Raw genomic sequence first — 26,240 nt, forward strand, 5'->3', positions numbered from 1 at the left:
GCCGCCGACTCCTGGATTTGCCCCGCCCCCAGATCCACCGCCTCCGCCGCCGCCACCACCGCCTCCTCCTCCTCCTCCGAACTTGAAGAAGGAACTCCTTCGTCAGTGTTTGCGATGGGCCTGCGGCGAAGCGCTGGCAATGGAGCCCGATGCCGAACCGGAACCGGAACTGGAACCGGATATCGAACCGGAACCGGAACCGGAACCGTATCCGGGCTCCGACTCCGGCATTGATTGCAGCACAGCGGCGGCAACACAGCTGCCATGGCTGGCCCGCTGCTGCGACTGCGAATGCCCGGGATGATTCGATACCGATGACGATCCCATCGATAATCCGGCCGATGATCCCGATGACGATGACGATGATGACATGGTGGACGCCCTGGCCAGCCCGCTGTGCCGCTTGGGTATCACAAACGGCGGCGGCGGTTGCGGTGTATACTGCGGCGGTGTCGAGTTCGCCGATGCCTGGCGCACAAACGATCGGGCGGCGGGCACCGAACCGCTCCGGGCAATCGCCCCCGTACGCGGCGGTATCGCCGGCGGCGGTCCCGGCGGAGCGGTCATCGGCGTCCGGATTTTCGGCGGCGGCGATGAGATCGAGGCCAGACTTTCCGTTGATGGTTGCGAGGGAACGCGCGGCGGCAACTGCGGCAGCTTGCCGGGATTGGGAAGGGAAGTGGTGGAAGCAGGTGCAGCGGATGCGGATGCGGATGCGGGTGCCGGAGTAACGGTTGTGGTGGTGGTGGTTGCAACCTGAGCGGGCAAACGCGCCTGCGGTTGCACCGTGGACATGGTGATAGTGGGTTTCTGCATGGGCACCGTGTGTCGAATGGTTATGCTTCCCGGCTGGGATTTGCCACCTGACGACAACCGATTGGGATTCACCTGGGCTGGTGGAGCTTCCTTGGATGACGAAGAAGGGGCTGTTGCGGCTGCCACAGAAGAATGTTGCTGCTGGTTTGCTTGGTGTTGCTGCTGCTGCTGCTGCGGCGGATGTTGCTGCTGCTGCTGGTGCTTCTGCTTTTGCTGGGCATGAATGTCCTGGATTTGCGGTGTAATAACCACTGGGTTCTTCTTCTGATCCTGACCGGCGGCCACGTAGGAGAAAACGCACAGCACCGAGTAGCAAATCTGATCGGACTACGGAGCGTATACGTAATTTTAAAGAGCTGCTACTTTCGGGCACTTTCTTGTTGTTTGTTTGTTTGTTTCGTTATTTTTTTTGTTTTGTTTTTTTTTTTTCAAAATGGACAAGTGTTCTTTTTGGAGTGAAGTGGGTGGACTGTTGGGTGTTTGGTGCTCGCACAACACAACAAGGCAAAAGGGCAGTAAAAGAAAAGCATGCAACTTGCAACATTAGAACCGGAAGACAACAACCAAAACTCAAGTTAAAATCGAAGAAAAAAGAGAAAAGGAAAAAATTGTGTTTAAAAAATATCACAAAAAGCCAGAACGAAAAACTATTTTTGTTGTTTATGTTCTGATTGTGGTTGTGGTGTTTCTTCTTTTTTTCTGTTTTAAAATGTTGCAGGAAGTACATACAGACATAGGATTTACATAAAAAGGATTCTTGGATTTTATTTACATAGACTTCATTTTAGGCACATTATTTATTCGCTCGCCAGCGGTGGTTCCATCGTTTCCAACGTTTCCTTTGGATTGGGCACCACTGCCGATTCCATCGTTCCAGCTGCTCTTTTGTCGGTGACTGTACCTCGGACGCTATTCAGATGGCAGATGTAGGCAAACTGCACGGATGTCACGCGATGAAAGCTCAGGACAATTTCCGACGCCTTAGGTTTCAATTACACATTTTGGTGTTTCAATTTCGTTTTCAAGTTCAATTTTTATGGTAATTATTTGGTGTATGATTGTTTATTATTTTTATTATTTGTTTTTTTTTTTTAATGATGTATGAGTGGTGTTTGGTTGTGTTTTGTGTGTTGTTGTTGGCAGGCATTGTTTGTTGTTGAGTAGTTGAGTTGTCGTTGACATAGAAATATATTCACAAAGAAACGAATGCAAAGAACCAAATGGAAAACAAAAACGGAAAGAAAAGAACAAAATTCGAAAATCAAAGATTATCTCAATATAGTATATACAAACTGTCGGTGCAATTGAATGTGCCATATCATACAGTGGTAAAAACGTTCTGTAATCTCCATGTATAAATATAGAGATGGTTTTTTGGGGGTCACAATTGATTTGTACAAAAATTTGCGTAAATCGGCAGGCTTAAGCAAGTTTATGTACAGGTAATCGATAAACGATAGCTCCGTCAACGGAACGGGATGCAACTCGGAACAAGTAGTGAAAAGTGCTTGATGTCTGTGGTGGCGAAGAGTAGTGTACATCTTGTGTAACCGCAGTACTCACCATGCTCGACTGATACTTCCGCTGGATGAGATTGCGTGTCTTGGGATCTGTGAAAAGTACGAAAGCGTTAATTAAGTTTAAGAATTATTCGGTTGTTGCTAGTTATACAGTACTTACTGTACTCCTCCAGGACAAATATGCCGCCCTTCTGGGTGAAGCACTTCCGAATGTGATCCAATCGCACGAAGAACTGAAATTACGGGCGGAGAAAAGAGTCAGTTAAGCTTCAATGCCAGTCGACTCGCATTTCTTCTTTGGCTTCAAGGTTCCGTCACGGAACGGAACCCAAGAATGAAACATAACGGAAAGGGGGAAACGGAACGAAACGAAATCAAGCGAAACCGAACACAACTAAAAGGAACGATAACGGAATGCAACTCATAAAGCGGTCCAAACCAAAAAGCTTTCACACAAAACGTTGTTCAACAGAGAAAAAGACTGGTTGATAGGCAGAGCAGGAGTTAGAGAGAGATAGTTGAAGAGCGTTGGAAAGAGATAGCGTACACGCGTGGGCAGCAAAATGTAAAAAATTATATCAGTGGGGGTTTTTTTCGGACTCTTTAAATAGTTTGGTTTGTTTTTTTTTAGGTGTGTGGTCAAAAGTACAGTTACCAACCCAACAGAAACAAAACGAAAAGTTACGGAACTGGAACAGAAGCAGGCAGGCGGCAGGCAAACAAAAGCTAAATGCTACGCAGGCGCTTGGTTAAAATTTGTTCATCTATTTTTGGTCGGGCAGCAAGACAAGGACACCAAGTACAGTTAACGACATTCATTTATGTACAGGACACGCATATAGTGCTTTCGGCAGTAAACAGTGCTCAGGACTAGTAACGGAACCAAACCCAAATAGGAACACAATATGAAATGAAACGAAATGGCAAGTAAAACTTAATTTAAACGAAGTGAACAGATCGATATAGTTAGGGAGAAAAGAATGCAGCAAAATCAAATGAAAGTTTGGTAATTGGTTTAGTTTACTTGATCTTATTTTTGGAAAATTCATTTCTTTTCCACAATTCATTTTGAATATAGGAAATTATTTAGTTTTTTTGGGGGAAAGAAGGATTCTAATTAGCACTTGTGAGATGGTCGTATACTATGTAGCTTGGATTTTAGATACGAATGTGTTTGGTAAATATTTAGGAGAGTTGTTCACCTGAGCAACCCAAATTCGCACTAAACAAACGCAAAATAGTTTAATCAAGCTACAGTGTTCGGTGTCTGAGTGTGTTAACTTCTCTAAAGAAGTTGTAAGTATACAAAAAAAATTAAAACACTTAAGAAAATTATATAAACTAAATAATTTGTTCGTTTCTAATGGGACTCTAGAAAAGGATGCCTTGATAGGGAACAAGTTGAAAACACTTGGCAATGGAACTGCATTAAGGTCACCCCCTCGTTCCTTAAAAAGCAGTTCGTTAGGTCACAAGTCATTGTTTTTAAAGATATTTTATGTTTTCAAAGAGATAAATTGGGCGGTTGGGGAAATGGGTTTTACGGGAACAATGGATTAACACATGTAACAGCATGCAACATGTGGCACTATCACTAAAAACCAGTGGGAACGATCGGAATTCGATCGATATTTGAGGATCCCAATCGATAATTGGTCTTTTACTAAGTCGCTTTTTTCTAAACGAAACAATAGGCGAAAAGAAGTAAAGGCTAAAATTACCTAAATAGAAACAGAAAGAGAGTGACAGGTTGGAAAAGAAAGGCAGGAAAGCCAGACTGATAGCGATAGCTTATAGATATTGAAAAGAAAACGCCAGCATTTATGGTTTTTAGCTTACGACTAAATTTATCGGTCTTCTAAGTAGTTATTTTTTTCTCTAAGAGTTCAGATTTATTTACTATGTTTTGTTTGTCAATTTATTTAATACTTGCTTTTATTGTCCTTATTAGTAAACTACAACTACGATTGGGACTTAAGTCATTTGCTAAACAAGTAACGCTACACAAGCAAACTCAAAATGAACACTAAGGAAATTTAAATAGTCTATTGTTGGTAACTCGGTGAATAGTCTGACACACTCTAAAAGAGGGAAATAACAAAACAAAAAACCAGAGCTTGGAAACAGGGTTCGTCAGTTTATTATATTTAAGTTACAGTATATAAATTACGGTTTATTAAAAGATACGGCAAAAACGAACCCTGCACCATACTGCGGTTATCTAAGTGATTAGGGGGCTGCTTTCCCTCCAAGTGAAAGGTCATCTAAGTTTGGCCGGAACCAACGAAACATAACGTTACGGAACTTAGCGGAATAGAACGTAAAGTGATAAAAACCAAAAAGAAATGAAACAGTACAGCCATGTGTATATGCAAATTTCTGAGCTGGTGGTATATCTATTCTGCGTGTTGGAAATCAGTGGTATTAATATTTTTATTTTAAGCTTGCTTATCAACTGAAAACATAAAAGTGTCTTAATGTTTCAATAATTTTTCGAGAGGGTGTCGGACAGACTAGGACAAATGCAAGTGTGGTGAATCATGTAAGCTGTATTGAATTGTGGTGCAGTCCGGGCAAGGACTTAAAAGTGGATGCACTTGAGTTGTGGAGAGTGCTTGGCATGCTAAGGTTCGAAGATTGGAGTTCTTCAAAGCACAGTGTGACCATCTATGGGCAAACAGTGTGCTCTTCTATGACTTGGACGAGCAGTGTGACCATGTGTGCGTGCTGGCTAACACCAAAAAAAATAATGAAGAGTCGCTGGTGTCTTGAAATGAGAATGAAACGATAAAGTGTTAACTATTTGAGGCGCAAATGATAAACTGGTTAATCTAACGTTAATCAATAACAGTAATCAACAATCGGTAATCGGCATTAAGGTATACAAAGTGTACGGCTCAGTTTTAATTCATTTCAGTTCAAGTTCAATTCAACAAACAAACCAACTAACCAACCAACCAATCAATCAATCAACCAACAGTTCAAAAACGAAAATCTCAGTTGGGTTAGAGAGACAGATATAGAAAGAGAGATCATAACACAAAAGATATGGGTAAATAATATACATTATGGTATATATATTATTTGCGATTTAAGGTTTAAATTCAATATCAACTACAAATTTTTGGTTTTTGTTTTGTTTTTTTTTTTTAACTGTTAAATGCCATATCAAATTATTTTGTATACTTTTTTGGTTTTTACCATTTTTTTTGGGTGGGTGAAAGTGAAGGATTAAATCAAGTGTTATGAACGCAAAAGAGTCCAAGTTAAAACTCAAGAGCAACGCAAACTAAAACATATTTTCTATTTTTCTTTTATTATTTGTGAGGGGAAGTGGGTGGTTGAGGTACAGGAAGAAAGGATGGGGCTTGTGGTTGGGTGATGGGAAGCATTGGGCATTTAAAGAACAATAGTTGCTTATAAATTTAAGTTCAAATATAACAAGAAATTTGTTCATTGCAATACCTCGAAATCCTTTATCGTTTTTTCAGACATTTTCAGATCGTTTTATCATAGATTTTTGGTTATATTTCGATTTTGATTTTGGTTTTTTTTTTTTTTTTTTTTTTTTTTTTTTTTTTTTGTTATCGTTTGAGAAGTAGACCAATCATTGGAATAATACAATTCAATTCGGTTCGGTTCGGTTTCGGATCGTATCGGTTCGGTTCGTTCCGGATACGGAACGTGATTTTTGGTTGGTCCACAAAGGAGGGAGAGCGAGCAACGGTGCAGCGTTCCGCGTTCGACAGAGAACATCAAACAAACAACAAAGAAAATTATAAAAAGGAAAGTTGAGAAAACTGTTTTTTAAACTGTTCATTCAAATATTTTAGTTGCATTTTATTTTCTGTTCAATTTCTAATTTGCTGGCGAATTTATGTTTTTTTTTTTTTGTATATTTTTTTTTTTTTTTTTTTTTTTTTGGGTAAATACTAATTAGAAACGATATGAAATGTGGTTGTTGTTGCTGTTGTTGTTATGTTAGAGTCGGTTGCTTATAGACGGTGGGACGTTTTTGGGGTTTTCAATTTTGGTTTTGGTATCGGTTTCGGTATTTTCTTTAGGCTTTACAACGGTAACTGTGGAGATATCATGGGTAGGACATGGCTACTATAGCTTAAATTACTTTTGTTGTTTGTAATTGTTGTTGTTTGGTTATAATACTTAAGGAACAATTTGGCATGAAATCACTATCGAAAAGAAAAACGAAAATTAAGAACGCAATCGAATCGAAATGGAACGGAATGGAATAATGAAACTGAAAATGACGTAAGGCAGAAGATTCTGAGCTCACGAAAAAACTTCTTATATATCGCATATATAACACGAAAAAGAGATAGAGAGTTAGATTTTGAAAATAGACAGACAGAGACAGATACTTATAAAGAGAGGAAAGTTTTTATATATGTATTTACGCATATATGTTTGTAGAGATAGCAAATAGATAAAAAAAATAGGAAATAAATCGAAAGAAATACAACAAATCAAACTTAACACGAAACAAACAAAGCGCTTTAGAGGATTTTGCACAAGGACCATCTCAAAAGTTACCAGCTTAGAATACTTCTTTGTCTTTTTTTTATAATTTTTCTAAACATACGTTTTTTTTAGGCACGGCTTTTTTTTGGTAAATTTTTAACAGCTATATAGATTCTCAAATTTTGTTTTCAAGTATGAGCTTAGAAGGCAAATGAGCAAACCAAAAAATAAAAAATAAATAATAATATCTCAACCCACAGCCCATTTGATCCCTGAGTCGCAATTAAGATTTGCCATATATTTACAGGAAAACAAATAACTTTATTTAATGGACACCAACAATTATCGAGGGGCCTATAGAAGACGGACGAGAGACTGGATTAGGTGTTATTTGTTACCTATTTAATTATCACCTAAAAGTGACTTGTAGTTATTGTTGTTCTTGATTTTTATGTGGTGTTTCTGGGGTACATACAAAAGTACGATTTTATTTTCTAAGGAGTACTCTTACGAACGATTCTAATCGGTAATCGATAATCGTAAATCAGTTATTGGTAGTCAGAATAATCATTAATCAAGACAATAAAATGAGATTAAAATGACAATATCAACATATCAAACGGTGAGTATAAGTAACCAAAACGGAAGAATCGTAAGAATGTCAATCGTTATCGAAAAGAATGAAGAGGAGAATTGGGGATTTCTTATTTTTCTTTTGCTATTGGTTTTGATGGCGTTATCATTGAATCGGTTAGGTAATAAATAAAATAGAGAGTATAATGAATACAGCATTCAGTACATTCACTAGCACAATATATGGGTATGATATAGATGGATTTTTCTGCATATATATATTTATTGTTCATATATACTTTCAGTTGATCGATTAGAAATTGAATAAGATAAAAGATTCGATTGATTTTTCAATTTTTTTTTGTGGATTATATAATGACTTAGGAATAATATAAGTAGATATATAAGGCGAGTCAAAATAAAATGCCAAAACCAAATCCAAAGAACAAAATATAAGTAGTTAGAGCGAGACAGACAGATAAATAGAGAGAGAGAGAGAGAGATCGATAAAGTATAATACGTAGTTGGGTTTAGCTTGGGTAGTTGGATAGGTGGAGTCGGGTTCCGGTTGGGGCTAACAAATGATAAGACCCGAAAGGATGAAACACGATATCCAGACTTCTTCGTCCTGGAATACACATATTTATATATTCTGATACTCAAGGTTATAGACACTGTCGCATGTTTTTTTTTGGGGCGGACCTACGTCTCCTGAAAATCTGTATTTGTGGTTCATTCACATTACGATTACATAGGTTAGACATATCGGAAAAGCACGAACTGAAAACTAAACATAATGTTTATATATATATATATATATATTTATACATATAGATGTATATTGAGAGGGCCCTTGATCTTGATGCAGTCGATACACACACACAACAAGGAAATCATCGGAAATCGATTAAACTGAAATATCGTAAGGAAAGGAAACCAAAGAAAGCCAGACTGAAAACAGGAACTGAAACAAACGGAAACGAAACGTAAGGACTGAAAACGAAACACTGAAACAAAAGGCAGTGGGAGTATGTATCGATATCTGGACAGATAGACGCGCATATGTATGTACGAGTATAGTCCTCATGGATTAAATTCTTTCTTAAATGGGTCACCCCGATTAACCTCTTTCCTTCTAGTTGCTCTATATTTTACATCCTATAATTTTTGGGGTCTTGTGATTCATTAATTGGGTGACCCAGATTATTCATTTATCTACTCGCTGATTGGTGACCCACGCAACGAGATAGGAACATCGCGGGATTAGGAAGATTATAAAGAGCTTACAGTGTACTCTGTACTCTATTATGGATCTGGTAAGGGAATCGTTTCGGGAAATTGATGCTTTGCTTGATGAGGAGTGGTGTATCGAAAAAAAACGACGAATACTAGTAGTTTGAGGCATTCGAAGATGAAGCTGGTTGTGTTTGAGTCTTGGGTGTAACCATGTTGAGTGTCTTGTTGTGTGTTTTATATCCAAGTGTTGGTGGGGGATTGACTAAAAGTGGCGGCACTCACCTTGCTGTTGGAGAACAACAAACCGACACCTTCGAGGCACACCTGCAGCAGGCCGCCCTCGCCCGTGTTCATGTCCTGAACAGGGAACTCGCCACCCAGTTCGGGTACATTGGTGGGTGTACCGCCGCGTTCCATGGCCTCCTTGATGCAATTGTACAGCTCCTTGCACTGCACATAAAACACAGACTGGTTTACAGCAAAAAGACCTCATTCCCCTCCTCTGGTAAACCTACCTTCCGTGTGTAGTATTTGTGCAATTGCGTCTGACCTCCATTGCGGCGCCACAGACAAAGGAGCTTGGTCTTTGGGGAGTAAGTCATGTTGACCAACCGTTCGTACCACCAGCGCTCCACAATGGTGCCATCCACGGATCGAAGTACTAGCCCATCATCCCGGACTTCCATAAACCTCAGAGGTCCATTTACATCCGTACCCTGATGGACAGTAAAGCTCTGACGGTGTAGCAGTCGCGATCCCAGGGGTTTTAAATCAATGTCATTGCCGTTCTGCAGGAAAGAAGTATTACATTATTTACTTAATTCATTAACCCTTTTTAACCAGATAACCTACCAAATTGTTAATCTGATCAACTACATTGTGCACCTCCTGTGAGTAAACCAAGCCAATGTGACTCTTGCCCAGAAGTCGACGAATCTTGCGCCGGATCTCGTCCTTCGGGACATTTAACATCACCAGAATGGCCGTCAGGTTGTAGAGCATTGTGGATAGCAGGCGATCCTCGTCGTGTTCAAGGCGCTTGCGCTCCGATTCGCTCAGCGATTTGTAGCGCTCCATCATCTCAATGGGACCCTGTTAAAAAAAAAAAAAATAATTAAAATATTATTAAAACCCCTATGATTTCTCGTATCAGCCAATCTCACCTGATCCATGCCGATCATATCCCTTTCCTGGCTAACAGCATCTAGGAAGGCATCTTCCCAGAATTGCATTTGGTTCCAAAGGTTCAGGCGATCCTTGCCCAAAAGTCCCTCGAAGAGGTAAACCCTTGGACTGTCCGGCGAAGGTGAGGATGAGGTGTTGATCAGGTGACCGCCAGTATAACGAAATCCGGCACTTAGCGTTGATTTTCCGGACCACAGATTGCCAGTGCTCTTCTTCGAATCCTTTGAAGTGGTTGTCTGGAAAGTTTTTATTGGTATTAGATGGTTTTTGCTTGTTAGCTTTAAGCCTGACATAAGAAAAATTATTACAACTGAGGTTAGGCAGTATCAAAAAGGTCGAATTTCAAAAAACTAATTGGAGGATATAGGATAACATTACAAAGCTTTTACTTGGAAAGAATATTCCTAGTTAAGATTGAAGGAGTTTGAGGTTAAAGAATTCTTATTTAAGTGAAGGGAGGGATAGTCCTAGTTAGGGCTACGTCTGTTTAAGATAATTCCCTGGAGGTTTAAAAATCCGAATTAGGGTTAATTTCATTTTTTAGAAGTTTCTTCAGAAATTTTTGAGTTGCTTATTCAAAAAGCTCGCTTGGTTTTTGAAGTGATACCTATTTGTGCCAATTTATCTGAACCCCTGGGGTACTTACATTTTCGTACTCGGTGTCTGAGACCGTGGACCGGCAGCTGGAGGGCAACCGGACACCCAAACTGACCACGGAGAGCGCCCCCGTGGAGCCGGCAGCCTACGGATTACACACACGAACACACACACAGTGTTAGAGAGCTCTAAAATCGGGTATTTCAGTTGGACAGGATGTTTTGGCGGGACGGATTACGAATACGAGTATATACGATACGATTGGATATAACGGTGGGTGGATCGGCAGACTACATCGATTGACACTCGCAATGCGACAATAATAAATATGCAACATACTGATAGATACTGATATACGTATATATGCTAATTATTACTGGTTGGGCTATTTACTGAGATGCTGATATAAGCGATTCTACATACGATATACGATATATACACAAAGGATTGGTTTTTGTTTTTGGTTTTTTTGTTTTCGGCAAGCTAAGCACAACTGGCGTGATGGAATGGACGGATCTAAGTGGTTGGATGCTCCATCTAAGCTACTTACATCCGAGTCGAAGGAGGTGAGCATGTTCTTCAAGGCACTTCTCTTCTGCGACAGCATGTCCTTGAACATCTCCGTCGTGGACTGGCCATCCTGGCTGTCAGCAGAGGACAACCTCCGATTGACCGGAGCTCCAGGACTCGGACCACTGTGCGGCAATTGGGTGGAGCTCTTGCGGGACTCCTGCGGCGATGCCCACTCGCTGCCCAACGCCGAATGGGAACCGTTTGGGGAGCTCGGCGATCGCAGATTCTCCCGACTGCCCATCGGACTGGCCGCGTGGCTGGAGAGCAGGCTGGAGGACATGTCGCTGCCCTCGTTGATCTCCTTGCTCCAGTAGTGCGTGTGGGCCACCTCCATCAGCTGGAACACGGAGGCCATTCCGCCCAGGCCAAAGTTCGCGAAGGTAACGTCCAGTCCGCCGGCGATCGCCTGCACGCACTTCAGCATACCCTTCCACACGGGTTTCGTCACGCACTGAAATTGGAAATGAAAAGGTTAACTAGGTTCCAAATATTTTACATATATATAGTACATTATAAACATAACAGATATTGAGGGGATAATCTTGGAGTTGTGACTTCTTTAAACTTTGAAGGGTTCAGCCTTTCTTGAACTGTAACCACATTTTAAGATCTACCATAAATCCATATCCTTAAATCTTTCCAAAACCTAATAAACCTTTCAATTATTTACTTCATAAATTATGAAATGTAAACGTAACCTTTAGACAGATGTAATGAACTGCCAATAAATCCACATTATAATTATAAAATAGAACCTACCACATCATCAATATGATCGTCCGGGGCGATCTTCTTGTCCAGCGTCTTGTTCAGCTTGCTGAGGACCAGTGTGCGATAGGACTCGTCCTCCATGAGCTTCTTGAACCGATTGAGCTTCAGCCAGCCGACTCCTTCGCCGGCAAGAACTTGATTGGTGACGTCCTTCAGGAAGGTTTGGTTCTCCGCATTGCTGTGCGAACGCTCCTGATTTTGCTGACGAGTCAGTTCCTCCTGAGTTTGCCGCGGACCCGAATGTTTGATCAATGGTGTTCTCTCCACGAGTCCTTTTCGTCCGGGAAAGGGATCGAAATTAATGCCGGTTTTGCCCTTTGCAGAAGAGACACTCGCTGGTTTGTGTTGCACAGGAACCTGCTTTTGTTGATTTTCTGCAATACAAGTTTCGAGTAAATAATAATCTATTCACTTTAGAGGCAATGTTGAACTTACTTTTACCGAACATGCCCGAAAACATGGTGGATGTGGAGGAGGCTAGGCCATTGAAATCCGTTCCAATGGAGGAGAAGAAGTTGTTGCCACCGCCGGAGCCTCCGGTTTGTTGCACCTGTTTGTGGGTCGCCAGTTGGGAACCGGGTGACTTTGGTGGCGGAACAGCCACCGCTGTTGAATGCTCCTCGATCTTGATGATGCCCTTCTTGGTGGCCGCCTCCTTGGCCGTTTTGGTGAGATCCCCCAGCGTTGATTTGCCGACGTAGGTGAGATCCTCGAGGGTATTTTTGCTAACACCAGCTGCCTGTTTCGAAACCTCCAGCGCCTGTTTCGAAGCCTCTCCAGCCGCCTTCTTTGCGTGCAGTGTAAACTATGGAGCCAAAATCCATTTATTATTAGTAATCAGGTAATCAGGTATAGGACATCCAAAGTCTATTCAATTGAGTGACGAATTGCCTAGGTGGTGCTAACAATCAAAGTTGGAGGTCTGCAATCCATCTGGTGCCGGATTGAATTCTAATTTTAGGAATCTATTATGACACTACCAATCCCGTGACAAGATCAGCGGAAAATGCGACAAGGATGTGGATGGCAGGATGCTTTGAGGGAAAGGATTTGTAATGGAAAGTCCGTGAATGATATAAACTTTAAGTGGGAAATGTGAAAGATATCTTATGTGTAAAAAAGTTTTCAATTAAAAAACTTAAAGAAATGTGTGATTAAATTAACTTTTTTGAAGAATATCTAATAATTGGAAAAAAATGTATATTGTTTTCAAAACTAGATTCTCTTAATTTAGGTAACAATTTCCGTTACAAAACAAAATACTTTGTGTTTTTATAAATAAATAAATAAAGGGTTCTATTTTAAGGACAGTGGTTTCAAGAGTCTCCAAAGGTTTTTAAAGTTGAGATGAGGTGTGTGCTAAATATACTTAAGCTTTAATAGACTCACGATGTTCGGTGAATGAAGTGTGGTGAAACGTGTACGTATAATGCAGTGTAATGAGCAGAGAAATGTTAAATGATTTAGGCGACATAAGACAGCGAGGGTGTTTTGGTTTTGGATGGGATGGGAAAGTGCGGCGGGAGTACCAACCTTTTCGAAGGTATGACGCATTTTGTCGTCAAGATCTTCGTCCAGCGCATGCTACAGTACGGTACATTCATGTCAGGTTCAATTAACCAACGCAACACCGCCAACGCAAAAAAAGAAACGGAAAATATAAAAATAAAGAAGGAAATAAATAAGTAAATAAATAAATCACGTAGTCGACGGAAAGAAAGAAAAGGAAAGAAACACAGATCAACGATCAGAGCACAACAGCACATCGAGTTAGAGAACCTTGCCCCGCGGGAAACCTCAGATGGCACTCACCTTGTCCACGTGGGCCAACAGACCCTCCTGGCTGCTCTGCCTCGTGGTTTCCCTCACCAGCTCCTTGGCGTGCGAGGCGAAGTTCTCGAAGAGCGAACTCTGCGAACTCTGGCGACCAGGACTACTCGAACTGGAGCCAGAACTGCCGGTTCGGGCCAAGATGTTACTAACTCCGGGTTGTTTAACGGGTGGCGTTAATGGAGGCTGGAAATAAAGATATTTCTTAAATTAATAAATGCTTAATGAGTGATCAAATAATAACAAATGCCTTCAATCTATTTGTGATTACTCAAACATAATAAACTTTATCAACGTCTGTTCTCTATTAAAACTAACAACATTTTTGAGAATAATACAGGAATGATAATGAAACTTACTGTGAACTGATTTTAAAAACTATGGTGAAATTATTAATAATATATTATCGCGATAACAATAATCATGTGTAGAAAAAATCTTTTTATATATGTACATATACACAAATCCAAATAGCAATCCAAATGCTTACCGGAATCTTTCTCTCGGGCCTCTCGGAATCGCTGGGATGTCTTTGTAGTTTGGAGAGCGGTGCTATGCTCTTGGCCGCGACTGTGGGGCCCGCATCCGATTCCTGTTCAATGCTGGCCATCTTGATGGTGGCCTCCAACCGCATGGCCAGCGGTGTGGCCAACTCGAAGCTGGGTGCAGTCGCTCCACCGCCAGCAGTCGCGGATCCACCCTTCGGTTGGAAATCGAACTCCGAGTCGCGATTGAAGCTCGGTGAACTGAGATCCGAGCGACTGGAGGAGGAGGACACCGGACTATCGGCTCGCTCCTCGTCCTCCTCCTCCTTGTTTGCCGCGGCATCGGCAATCCCCTCGGGATACTGCAGCTTGCTGGGTGGATGGTAAACCAGGGCGGGATCCAAATTCGAGGAGAGCGTCTGCGGCACAACATGCGGTCGATTGTAGGAACCAAAGACATCGTGCAGACTGGGCGATAGATCCGATGAGGCCATTTCCGAGACGAAGTCACTGAGGGAACTGTACGAGGAGCTGCTGCTGTCCGCTCCCTCCGAATCCGAGCCACTCTCATCGGTCGGCTGGCACTCCAGTTGCTTCAGCGATCGCAGGGCTCCGTTCAGTGAACTTCCATCGTCCCAGACCGAAAATCGAATCGGTGTGAGGGCGTGGGCGAACCACTTGGGCTTATCGCCCACCTGCATGGGATCCATCACACCCGTTTGCACCCGCAGGAATGCCACATTCGTGGGCGTCAATGACCACTCGGCCAGGAACTCCACCGCCTGCGTCCTGGCGAATTGATTCAGGAACTGCGAAGCTCGCGGTCGCGATCTCAAAAAACTATTTATCTGGAATGCGACCACGGGACGTGGATATAATCGCAAGGTGCGCGTGTGCTCCGCGAAATTGGCCAACGTATTTTGGGCATTGAAGAACCGCACCATTGCCACTCGGGTGGCCACATCCACGGAATCCACATCCGTGCCGTAGACAAATGGATTCAGCGCCGGCGAGTTCATCGGACTGGGCTGCCGGGAACTAATCGTTCCCTGGGCGGACATCGAGTTCCTCTGACTGGCCTGCGCCGAGTGTGGCGGTGTCTGCAGTGGCAGTCGCACCTGGGACACCCTGGGGTATAAAAAAAAAACATTATTTAAAACATTACCTTAACTTTGGCAGAAAAGATACCAAATCCGTACAGCCCATAACTTTGCTTATTCTTATCTGATTTATGAGTGTTAAACCTTTCTGAATTTGTCAATAAAATATTTAAGAAGCTGCATCATTAGTTTATTTTTTATTTGTTGGTCGATGTTTTGTCAATTTTTATTTCAAAATTTGCAAAAAATGGATTTGCTAAGAAGTGATTAGATTCCACCATTTCCAAACCCATCACTTTTCTAATTTTGATCTGATTTATGAGTGGTATACCTTGCTGAATTTGTCAATAAAATATCTAACAAGCTGCATCATTAGTTTATTTTTCATTTTTTGGTCAATGTTTTGTCACTTTTTGTGATGTGAAAAATACGATAAAAATATATTTGAGTGAGCCTGCCCTTCAAACATCATAACTTTTTCTAAAGAAAGCGTTTAATTCGTTAAAACACTACTATAAAAAACTAGCCCCGAATCATTTTCTCAACAGAAAGAAATCAGACAGATAGATGACTCACCCAAGCAATGGAGGCTCCTGAAGACTGTCCCGCACCGAAGGCAAAAGCTGTTGCGAGGAGACCGCCGTGTTGGTGGCCGTCATCGAGGTAAGTGCCTGTGGAAGTCCATTTAACATTATTAGTGGGGTTAACCTCAAGATAAACCATCTAACTGAGGACTTCAACTGGGCTAACTATAAGATGGGGAGGGAATCAGAAAGCTTTTTGGGGGGAGGCTTAAGGCCACTTTACTTAGATTGTTAGTTAGTTAGTTAGTTACTCAGATAGTTAGTTATAGAAGTTGGAAAACGGGGGAAGAAGGAGAGAGAAGACTGACAGGACATGCACACAAAACACGTAATTCTAAGGACAGCGACACTTAGGTAGAGAAAGTGATTGAAATATCGGATGGAAACTGTGATATTTCCTACCGTTTGGAAAAAGTTAACCTATCTAATTGGAAAACCCTTCTCAGACTAAAATTCAACATCAAGAGTGGGTTGATACGTCTATGTAGAATGACTGTGCATGCGGTTAGTTCTTCGTTTACGGATATTCACATATAGTTAGTTTAGTATATTATTTATGGGTTATGTTTAGTATGTACAAACGCTTTTAAATCAAATATAACGATAAACGATAAACCAAACGTAGTTAACAGTTTTGCGAACGATATTTACACCAAGTCCAGCTTCATCCATCAATAGCATTGCCTGCCGATGTTGTTGTTGTTGTTATTCGATTTGTTGTTGTTGTTGTAGTAGTAGTAGTTGTTGTTGTTGTAGTTAAAGTTGTGATCGAGTTTAACAAATTTCATATAACAGACAATGCATGAGTGTTAAAAGTATAGCATTAGAGTAGAGAGACAGAGATGGACACACATCGATAGGCAGAAAGAGAGGCAGTGAGTACACATTGAATAAAAAACACAAAGAAAGAAAGAGAGAGACAGAGAGTTGTACAAGTGTTCGAGGAGTATTTCCATGGGGTTCAAAAATTAAAAATTAAACTAAACTTAAAATATCGCCGTAGTGCTCGCTGATATTTGCTCTGTGATAGATTTCCATAAGTTGGATATATTATTCGAATTAAAACAATCACACCAAAGTTGAATGGAGCAATGATAACGATTATATGACAGCGATAACGATAGCTACGATGAGTAACCGCCGTTTTTTCAGATGCATTGGCTCTGGGTCATTCCCTTGGGATGGAATTCTCCCTGAGAGCCAACACATTTTCAAGAGACATCGGTTAAATAGACATGGATAAGCGATTTTGGTCTTAAGCCAGTTGTGTGCCGCGATTATTTATAGCGTTCGAACAGAAAATTTGGGAAACCGTTTAACAGTGCCTGGGTATAAAGACTTAATCAGATGAAAACACGTTTCAAAAACTTTGGAAATTCACCAAGATGTTATATGTTATATTTTATCTAATGATATGCTATATTTTAAATGTTTTTCTTCACACGATTAATTTGATCCCCTGATCCCGTTCTTCTAAATAAATTGTAGTTTTATGCCTATTTTTTTGAATTTATCAGAGGGCGTTGTGCCTTCACTCAAATCACAACATGGTTTCATGTTTCACATAAATCATTATCGCTCCTTAGCTAAGGTCGTCGTGTGTATACTTTCTCAAGTTGTGTTCGGTGAGCAGGAGCCATGTACAGTCCCCACATCGCTCTTTTATCGGCCGTGCAGGCAAACGACACACGTCATCGAGCCAAACTTCGCTTCCAACGCTTACCCACGGATAACACCTATACGGATCCGCGTCTGGAGCAATTGATTGTGTATAGGGCTCTGCTGGAGCACCTGTTGCAGCAGAAGGACCACTACGACCACGAGAGGGAGTTGGAACTGCAACGCTTAGAGCGATTCCGCTGCGAAGGAGCCAACGAGCGGCGTCTGCAGGTTCAGGAGCAGGTGGTCAAGAAGGCGCAGGCCATGCTGCCCGGCATCGTGTTCAAAATGCGCAACGAGGTGGACAAGCTGAAGCACTTCTTCGAAGTGGACAAGGAACAGGAGCTCCGTCAACTGGACACCGACCTTTACGACCAATGTAGCGATCTCCTCAAGAATTGCCAGCTCACCCTAGAGAATGTACAATAAGCGGGCACTTCAACTATTATCATCCTCATTAACATTTGCCATCAGTCAAATTTAGTTGTGTAAATAAAAAAAAGTTATAACCTTTATAATAAGGTTCCTAAGTAATCAGGTGAATTTCCAAAATCCATAAATCGTATTTTCAGGACATCCATTAGATTTTAGGCATCAGGATATATACAAAGTTTTAGGGATGAACATCTATGGCTTACCTGCTTGAGGTGGTTCTTCAGAATGGTGCCCTCGGGCTCAGGTAGCGGTGGTATTTCCTCGTAGCCACCAGTGGGTGGCGTCAGTTTGGTGGAGTCCAAGTCAACCACCCAAATGTCATCCGGTAAGCTGTAAATAAAAAGCGAAAGACGTTAGACTTAAACCTTTCTGATCTTCCTTGTTATATACATTTTCAAAAATAATTTTTTTGGTACAAGTTGATCTTACCGGAAGTTCTTTTTGTAGACCAGAAACGAGGCGGGCACTCCGATGACGAAGGGCGTGGGAGCCAGAAGCAACTGCTCCGCACAGCTGAGGCAGGTGGGCAGAAGTGGAATCACGGGGAACATGTACTCCAGTGGATACAGCATGGTAACGAAGGCCATCACCGACATGGAGAGCGCGTTGTAGTCACGCGACTGGAACAGCACCTTGTTCTCCTGCATGATCAGGGTCCACACCTTGAGGCACGTCTCCACGCCGAGCAGCTCCAGCGGAAGATGGAGCGGGAAGTCCACCAGCGAGAAGCGAGTGTGGTCGGGCAACGCGAACAGCAGTGGCTCGTGCACCGTGGGCGAAAGCACCTCCACCTAAAGGAAAAATATATTTTCATTAAAATGCGTATAAGTAACAGGGTAACAATTTAAGTTGAGTTCATAAAGTAACAGAATACGAAAATTTCATTGAAATTCAATAGTAAAGGTAATTTTTTACCATGTACAACATTGCGTATGCTTAATTTTCTATTTGTGAATAACACTCATGCGCCCAGTATGACCATTTCCTGTGCAACGTTGCGTATGATTTATTTATTTGATAAATCACTCATACGACATGTTGTATTTTGTTAGTAAGTAACAGGGTAACAATTTAAATTGAGTTTATAAAGTAACAGAATACGAACATTTTATTAAAATTCAATAGTAAAGGTAATTTTTTACCATGTACAACATTGCGTATGATTAATTTTATTTTCGTGAATAACACTCATACGCCTAGTATGACCATTTCCTGTGCAACATTGCGTATGATTAATTTTATTTTCGTGAATAACACTCATACGCCCAGTATGACCATTTCCTGAGCAACGTTGCGTATGATTTATTGATTTGAAAAAATCACTCATACGCCATGTTGTATGTTGTTTTTTTTGGAAGTACAGGTATACGTTAATTGGTAAAATAAAGGTAAAGTATTTTTAATAAATTAAAGGTTACAAAAATTACTGTTTGTAATAAAGAATTCTTTAAAACTACCAGCCTTTCTACCCCAACTCTACTACATATTTATCTATACATATATCTTACCTCGACTCGCGTGGATCCCGGCACAGGAACTGGCGTGGAGAGCAGTCGCAGAATCCAGGTCTCGATCTCGCGCACATCATGCAGGACGATCGAGGGCGTGGCCTCGCTGACATGACCCGTCAGCACGGTCCACACATTGTCCCGGTTGATCTTCTGCGAGGCACCGACCCTCTTCGGCGACGACGACTCGTTGCAGGCGTCGATGAGCTTCTTCAGGATGAAGAGGCACTCCCGGAACGTGGTGAAGAACGGATGATGCGAGATGATGCACAGCGAGGTGAGCGACTGGTTGCGCAGCTTCGTCCTCTTTCGCGATGCCCGCGGCGATGGCGAATGACTGCCGCCGGATTCGGAGTCCGCCGAGGGAGCCATCAGACCCAATTTGGGCACCGCTGGACCCGCTGACGGGTGGTGCGACGACTGCTGCTGTGGCTGCTGGTGGTGCGGTTGCGGTTGGTGGTGGTGCGAGTGCGAATGCGAGTGCAACCGCTGCTGGTCGGAATCGCGACGCGATGTCAGTTCACGGTCCGAATCGCTAGGCGCTACGTTACTTCTGTAGTCGCTAGAAGAAGTTAAGAGGCCGTAACTATTATGGAAATGGTTTGAGATGCGTTAGACAGGCTTTTTGGCATAAACAAAATTCAAATCTCTATAATTTATCATTTATCACCAAAACATCCTTCTGGCAAACAACACTTGCCTGCTAAATGCCGAATCCGAGCTGCGTTCCATGCTCTTTCGCCACGACTCCCTCCGAAAGGCCGACGATCTTCTTCCGCCCCGCCCACCGCCTCCGGATCCTCCTGCCCCGCCGCCGCCGCCATGGCCGCCGGGTCCTCCGTTTCCCGGACGATCGCTGCCCGCTCCCGCCGCACCCGCCACCGAACTGGGACGCTCGATGGGCCGGTAGAAGTTCACGCATATCCCGTAGCGCGTCTTGCCCGAGTCCTTGTCGGTCAGGGCGAACACGAAGGAGGTCATGTCCCGGATGGCGGAGCCAGTGCGTCGCGGTCCCACGCTGGTGCAGCCCTCCGGCTGGCAGAAGTACACCATGTCCAAAGGCAGGGGGAAGTCCGCGTGATCCGACGGCGGATAGCGACGCAGCAGATCGGGAACCTGTCGAGGGAACAATCAAAAAATATTCTAACATTTCACTTACTGAAGGAAAGTAAAAACAGAAAATAATCCAAAATGTATCTATCGTTCTTAATATCAATTTTTATGTTAACTTTTTGAAGAATTCAATAAGAAACTCTTAAGACTTTTCTATTTTAAAGAATTTTTCAAATGATAAAGTTAAATGTTTTAAACCAACAGGTTCTAGATTTTAAATATCACTACATTTTAGAAAATATTTAATGTAAAACAACTTTAAAACTACCATATATTTCTTGCATTTACTTTGAAGCTTTCTCAAATCCGCCATCACTATCAACACAATTTTTTCATTTCCCCTGCGCAAGTAATGAATCAAATAACCAATAAATTCAATCCATTGACCGACTTACCTGCACCGGCGGGGCCTTGAGTCCTTGCAGTCCTTTTGGCATCGGAGGCGTCGTGTGTGCACCCACAATGGCCATGTAGTCCACCAAACGGGGACAGAGGGAGGCCTTCTGCTGGTCCGACATCCTGGATTGTGTTTGCTGCCGACGAGCAAGTCGGGGGAGAAATGCGGGAAAAAAAAGCAGCATGAGTTCCCATGGCAAACGGATGACGAGAGAAGGATTATAAATCCAAGGACTGTTGCATGCAAGAGTTTCAGGGCTGAACACATTAAAACTAAGCCAAAGGCTTATTACAAAAGTGAAATCCCCTCTCAGGGACACCTAAGTAAATGGTTGAGCTTAACTTGATTATAACGAGGATTTAATTGCTGGATTGCTTTGTTTACGAGGGTATTGTCTGCAAGTTTACTTTACTGCTTAGTAATTGTTACATTGTTCTTCACAGATTCGTTTTGAATACATTTAAGGCTTAGGTTCCCCACTAAATGCATCGTAAGCAGTTTATTCCCCAGCTCACACATCCCTCATCAAATCAGTTTAATCGAGACATGGCGACTCCCATCGGACCGACCGTCCACGGATTTCGGGTGAAAGTCAGTCAGTCAACCCGGTGGCCTTCTCTTTGTTGGCTGATGACCTTGCCGCTGGCTAAGAAATCGGGATTGGGATTGAGATTGAGAATGGGATTGGGATTGGGAAGGCGGGATGCCAAATGGCAAACAAAGCCAGGTCGGGTAAATTGAATGTCAAAGCACAAATACTTTAAAGTGCCCAATCACAAATTGCAAATCCCCATTGACGTCAGCGGGAGTGGGCCATCGTCGGGTTCTGGGGGTAACGAAATATACTGTGCTGGGGTGGCACAAAATATACTGTGGGTGGTCCAAAGAATGCCAATTTAGCGCACTTGGCATGCGAATCCCTGGGTAAGGCGCCACGTGGAAGTTGCCCCAAGGCCAACGGCAAGCTGGGTAGGTGGAAAAACGCGAGGCAAAGTCAATATCAACATCCAATTTAACCATCATTAGCGCATCCTTCACAAATGAAGCTCCCCTTATTGACGGTCTTCATTAAATCGGAATAATTCAAGTACTATTTCTTAATCAAATGCGAACAAGGTTGAGCTATCATCTCTTAACCTTCTGCTTAATTATGGAATAAATGAGAAGTCTGTGCAAAAAAATTACTTTAAAAAATCATTAAACTATTAATACATTTTCACATTCCTCAAAACATAATTACTTGAGAATTTCAGCGCAAATATTTTACATTCATTTAACATGCAATGTGTGGCAATCATCTTACAAACTTTCAACGTACAATGTGGGGCACTAAGTACAAGTGGACCCCTTTTTTCATGTGTAAGGGCAAGAAAAAGTTTTCCAGCACAGCACTCACGCATCCTCGTGGTCAACTAAATAGTCCTGCAGCTAACCTCCCACTACATGTCAGGACGAATCATGTCAAGGCTGCGGATGCAATCCCCCAACTTGCCACGCGAAAAACTTATTGAAGGGATGCCACTTTGAGGATACCCCATACCATTCTGCAACCGCAGACTCCGCGAAATGACATCAGCCTGGACGTGACAGGCGTTCCAATACCAATATTAGTCCCCATTCCCATTCCTATTTCCGTTCCGACTGAGGTTAAAAATAGTCCAGAGAATTGGGGATAAGAGCGAAACTGTCATTAACCGAAAAATTGTCAACGTCGTTGGCCGCGTGCGTATTATGAAATCATCCACCATCGGAATCGGAGATGTGACGCGTGGGTTCAAGTGCCCCAAGAACTTGGAGCAGTCACTTGAGACTCGGGGCTCTAATGGCAGTAGACCATTTCCTAAACAGCCCGTTAATTGGCGCCCAACTAACTTGCCGACCAGTCACTTGAGACTATCTAACCACTCTATGTTCTGATGGCCTTATCACAGAAACAAAGAGTTTGTAAATGATTTCAAAAATGGTATATAAGATATATATAATGTTTATAATTCGAACACAAACCTATAATAGTTCTATACAATCGCAATTTATAAGGCCTTAAAATCCAATAAAATGCTTTCATTATCTTAGGCTTGCGAACTACCAGGAATTTCCTTCGCGGCAATAAAAGACGCAAATTCATAAAAAGAGAATGCAAAACTTAGACAGGAAATGTACATATTGTATATCTGTTTTGCGATACTCACAATAAGAGCTCATAACAATCGGACTTGTCTCCAAGCCAGTGTAAAGCAAATAAAGCGTTTCTTGACGTGCGGTTGGGGCCCAATTCCGTCTTATCGTCGTGCAAAGCGCCTTAGGATGCGACACCACGGAATGCAATGGAATTTCTCCGCTGAATTAAGCGTGACGAAGAAAAGGGAAAGGCATAAGGGAAGCCGAGGGGCGCTCCAAAGAAGAAGGATTCTGGTGCGTTCCCTTATTTTGTTGTTGTTGTAAAAAGCTCTCCTGTCACCACTCAAGCCACTTAGAGTGGGCGTTCTGTCTGTCAGTCAGTCGAGTTCCCCTTTGCAATTTCCATTCAACACCCACAATCTCCTGCTCCTTCATTTATTTTTTATTTCTCTTCTTTTTTTTTTTTTTTTTGTTGCGTTGCCTTGTTTCCATCTGCATCTCCCACTCCGTTGGTGTGAATGACTTGTTGTTGGCGCGCTTGATTTGTTGTTCTGCACGTGCCACTGCAGGGGGCGGGTGGTGGGTCCTTCTTCTGGCCGTGGTATCATAAAATCAATAAAGGGCTCGGCAATTGCATTCCCTGACAACAAGCTGAACAAGCCACATCATCATCACACACCGCATACACACATAGATACAGTCGTACATCAAGGCCAGGCCGCAAATGCTGATGCCCAATGGTCTTATCATTCGGGTATTAGCATTCCCCTGGCACAAAAAATACTACAGCGCTCAAACAGATAAGACGCTAACTGGAATTCTAAGCTTAGGATAATGCTTTTAAATTGCATTTCTTTAGGATTTTTTGTTCTACACAAAACAACTACACAAAGAACTACTTTTTGCATTTAAGATTTTAATAAGAAGAAGGAAACATTAGTCAGAAACTGTCTTTATAAATTATATTTTCCATGTACAAGTGGCAGCAAAACTAAGTTCAAATTATTCTGGTTGTAAGCAATCAGGAAAGCGTTAAGATAAAACTCCCGAAGAGTATAATACCATACCTATTTAATAATATTTATCAATTATCAATGAATTAATATAAGATCATATCTAAGTATAGAACAATAGTCAATTAGTCACCTCTATAATAGGTTTTAATTGGAAGTGTCGTGGAACAACCCCTGCTAAATGTTCGACCCTTGTAGATAAACTAAAGTCAATTATGGGTACATGCTTTTGGGGCTATTACACTGACCGCAGTTGTGGCCTGTATATACAATCCGTGGAATGCAAAAACCCGGGAACAGGCAATATGCTAAGTGAAATGCCTTGGATGTCGGTTTTTCGGCCCCGAAAACTCCCGCATAAATTCCAAGTGTTCTGTGCTCAAAAGTATGCTGCCGAAATGTTGTCCCAAAAATATGTGCGCAGAACACACACACGCACACGCACACAACACACACAAAAGTGCGAGTGTGTATATGTGCGGAATGTGGATAAAAGGGGGAGGACAAGGCTAAGCAGCAATGACAAACACACAAGCACACATACATAATTTGTACGTTCTGGCGTACGCAACAAGGTCACTGGAAAAATCGTTAAGAACGGAAAAAAATACACACTCGACAGCGAAATGGAAACAACAATGATACAGTATATTATGCCGTTATACATACTCATGCTCATTTTTACTTAGTGTTTATCTGTAATTTTCGGTCAAACACTTACCTTAGTTCACTAGTTATTGTGAGTTGTTTTAGTTAATTAAATGTGGTTTCCCATCAGAGAGTTGCATTCTGTTGTCATCGCTGTGGCGCTCGCAAATATTCACTGGACAATCACTAAATTTAAGTCTTTTCAATTGTACAAACAGCAAAAAAAAATATAGATAGAGGCTCTTCTTGCTCAGCTCTCGTGGTCAGTTGCAGACGAAGGACCTCTCTGTATCGCAGCTCGCTTGCTCCTGGCTTTTCTGTACTTGATTGCGCGCTGGCCGTGGTGTGACTGAATTTCCTAGCCACGAAGTCGAGCAGCTAAACCAAAGGACGCCAACCATCCAACCATCCAACCCCGTTCCGCGTTCCCCGTTTCCCATTCCCCACAGTCCCTGTTCAGGCGCCGCTGCAATGTGGTGGTGTTGAAATTCCTCCGCTGCTTTCGGGGGCTGGAAATGTGCCGTTGCGAGTGAAACGAAGCGACACGAGGCGAAACGACGGCACACGAACGACATTTCCATGCCGCACTTGTTGGATTCTCGTGAAAAAACCAACACTGCGCATGTTTCCAAGTCGCTGCTACTTTGGAGATGGCATATGGGCTTTTTCGACGATATATCTAGGGTTTTACAAAAGGGTATACCCAAACAAAGGCAGCAAATATAAACCTCTAAAAATCTGAAAATTAGTTGGTTTTACCATTGGTAGTACCATTTGTTTCAATTAGTTTTACTTACAGATCTAGATTTTTTTGTATACTGAAGCCTATACAACTGTAAAGTCTCGATTATCAGGTAGGCCAGTAAAACTGTTGAACTTATTTGGTTTTAAAACGGAGTTGGTTTTAAAATTTTTAAAACAGTATCTCATGAATTCTCGATATATTATTTTAAGTGCTATGCTCTGAATCCACTTAAATCCAAATATATATTATAACATATAATTTAAGAGTTATAAACGCCTAAAATTGCAAATGTTTTTAGCTATAATTTAGCCTTTATAAAAACCTGGCTACTCTGACATTCCGTTGCCACGCGGAAAGTAATGGGCTCGGTGCGTGTGGACGAGTGTTTCTGGTGGCCCTGAAGTGGCTGGGCAGAGGCATCGGACCAAATGGATGCTTAAATTGAATTAAGCTTGCTGCAAAACAAAGTTGAAAAGCGTGTATATGTACACACCCGCATAGCGAGTAATGCGAGTTTAACGGAAAATGGTTCTTAAAAAACACGCATGAGTTATGGCTTCATTTTTTTTAGCATACAAAAAAGGGCATTAAGGGTAGACAGGAACATTTGAGAGGGCTTTAAATCAAAAGCTAATCTTGGCAAGTTTTAATGGACGTTAAACTAAATTAATCTGTTCTGTGATCAATAATTTTTATATAAGAACTGACAAATTCGGGATATGCTTTAAGTGAGTATAGTATTTTGTTTAAGATTTAAGGAGCACCATGTTTCAATTAAAACAACAAAGTGCTCCCTTAATCCCAGAAGCCAAAATTCAAAATGTAAGCTCAAAGGACATCAAAAAAACGAGCAAC

The 26,240-nt window shown here is 42.0% G+C and overlaps 2 protein-coding genes across 13 annotated transcripts; one reads left to right on the plus strand and one right to left on the minus strand.

Moving 5' to 3' along the window:
• LOC108094611 (MAP kinase-activating death domain protein) lies at positions 1-24,997 on the minus strand. Of its 12 annotated transcripts, none has more exons than XM_017195275.2 (23): positions 24,714-24,997; positions 20,860-20,997; positions 20,052-20,467; positions 19,352-19,904; positions 18,273-18,634; positions 18,047-18,173; positions 16,401-16,433; positions 15,742-15,836; positions 14,071-15,193; positions 13,563-13,766; positions 13,284-13,334; positions 12,186-12,555; positions 11,739-12,124; positions 10,957-11,430; positions 10,456-10,551; positions 9,788-10,045; positions 9,477-9,716; positions 9,140-9,412; positions 8,907-9,074; positions 5,802-5,810; positions 2,497-2,569; positions 2,380-2,426; positions 1-1,143 (listed from the first exon to the last, which is right to left on the minus strand). In XM_017195275.2, the coding sequence occupies exons 2-23, from the start codon at positions 20,980-20,982 to the stop codon at positions 103-105; spliced, it is 6,522 nt and encodes a 2,173-aa protein (XP_017050764.1). In that variant the 5' UTR covers positions 20,983-20,997; positions 24,714-24,997; the 3' UTR covers positions 1-102. The 12 variants fall into 12 exon arrangements, with proteins under 12 accessions (XP_017050764.1, XP_017050763.1, XP_017050767.1 ...); XM_017195274.2 differs by having other exon boundaries at positions 19,352-19,913; XM_017195284.2 differs by lacking the exon at positions 1-1,143 and adding an exon at positions 1,556-1,796 and having other exon boundaries at positions 19,352-19,913; positions 24,714-24,996.
• Positions 17,219-17,942, plus strand: LOC108094614. Its single transcript, XM_017195288.2, has one exon. The coding sequence runs from the start codon at positions 17,388-17,390 to the stop codon at positions 17,835-17,837; it is 450 nt and encodes a 149-aa protein (XP_017050777.1). The 5' UTR covers positions 17,219-17,387; the 3' UTR covers positions 17,838-17,942.
• Positions 24,998-26,240: the final 1,243 nt, after the last annotated feature.

This window comes from Drosophila ficusphila, unplaced genomic scaffold (genome assembly GCF_018152265.1).
Source record: "Drosophila ficusphila isolate 14025-0441.05 unplaced genomic scaffold, ASM1815226v1 contig_198, whole genome shotgun sequence".
NCBI classification, from domain to species: Eukaryota; Metazoa; Arthropoda; class Insecta; order Diptera; family Drosophilidae; genus Drosophila; species Drosophila ficusphila.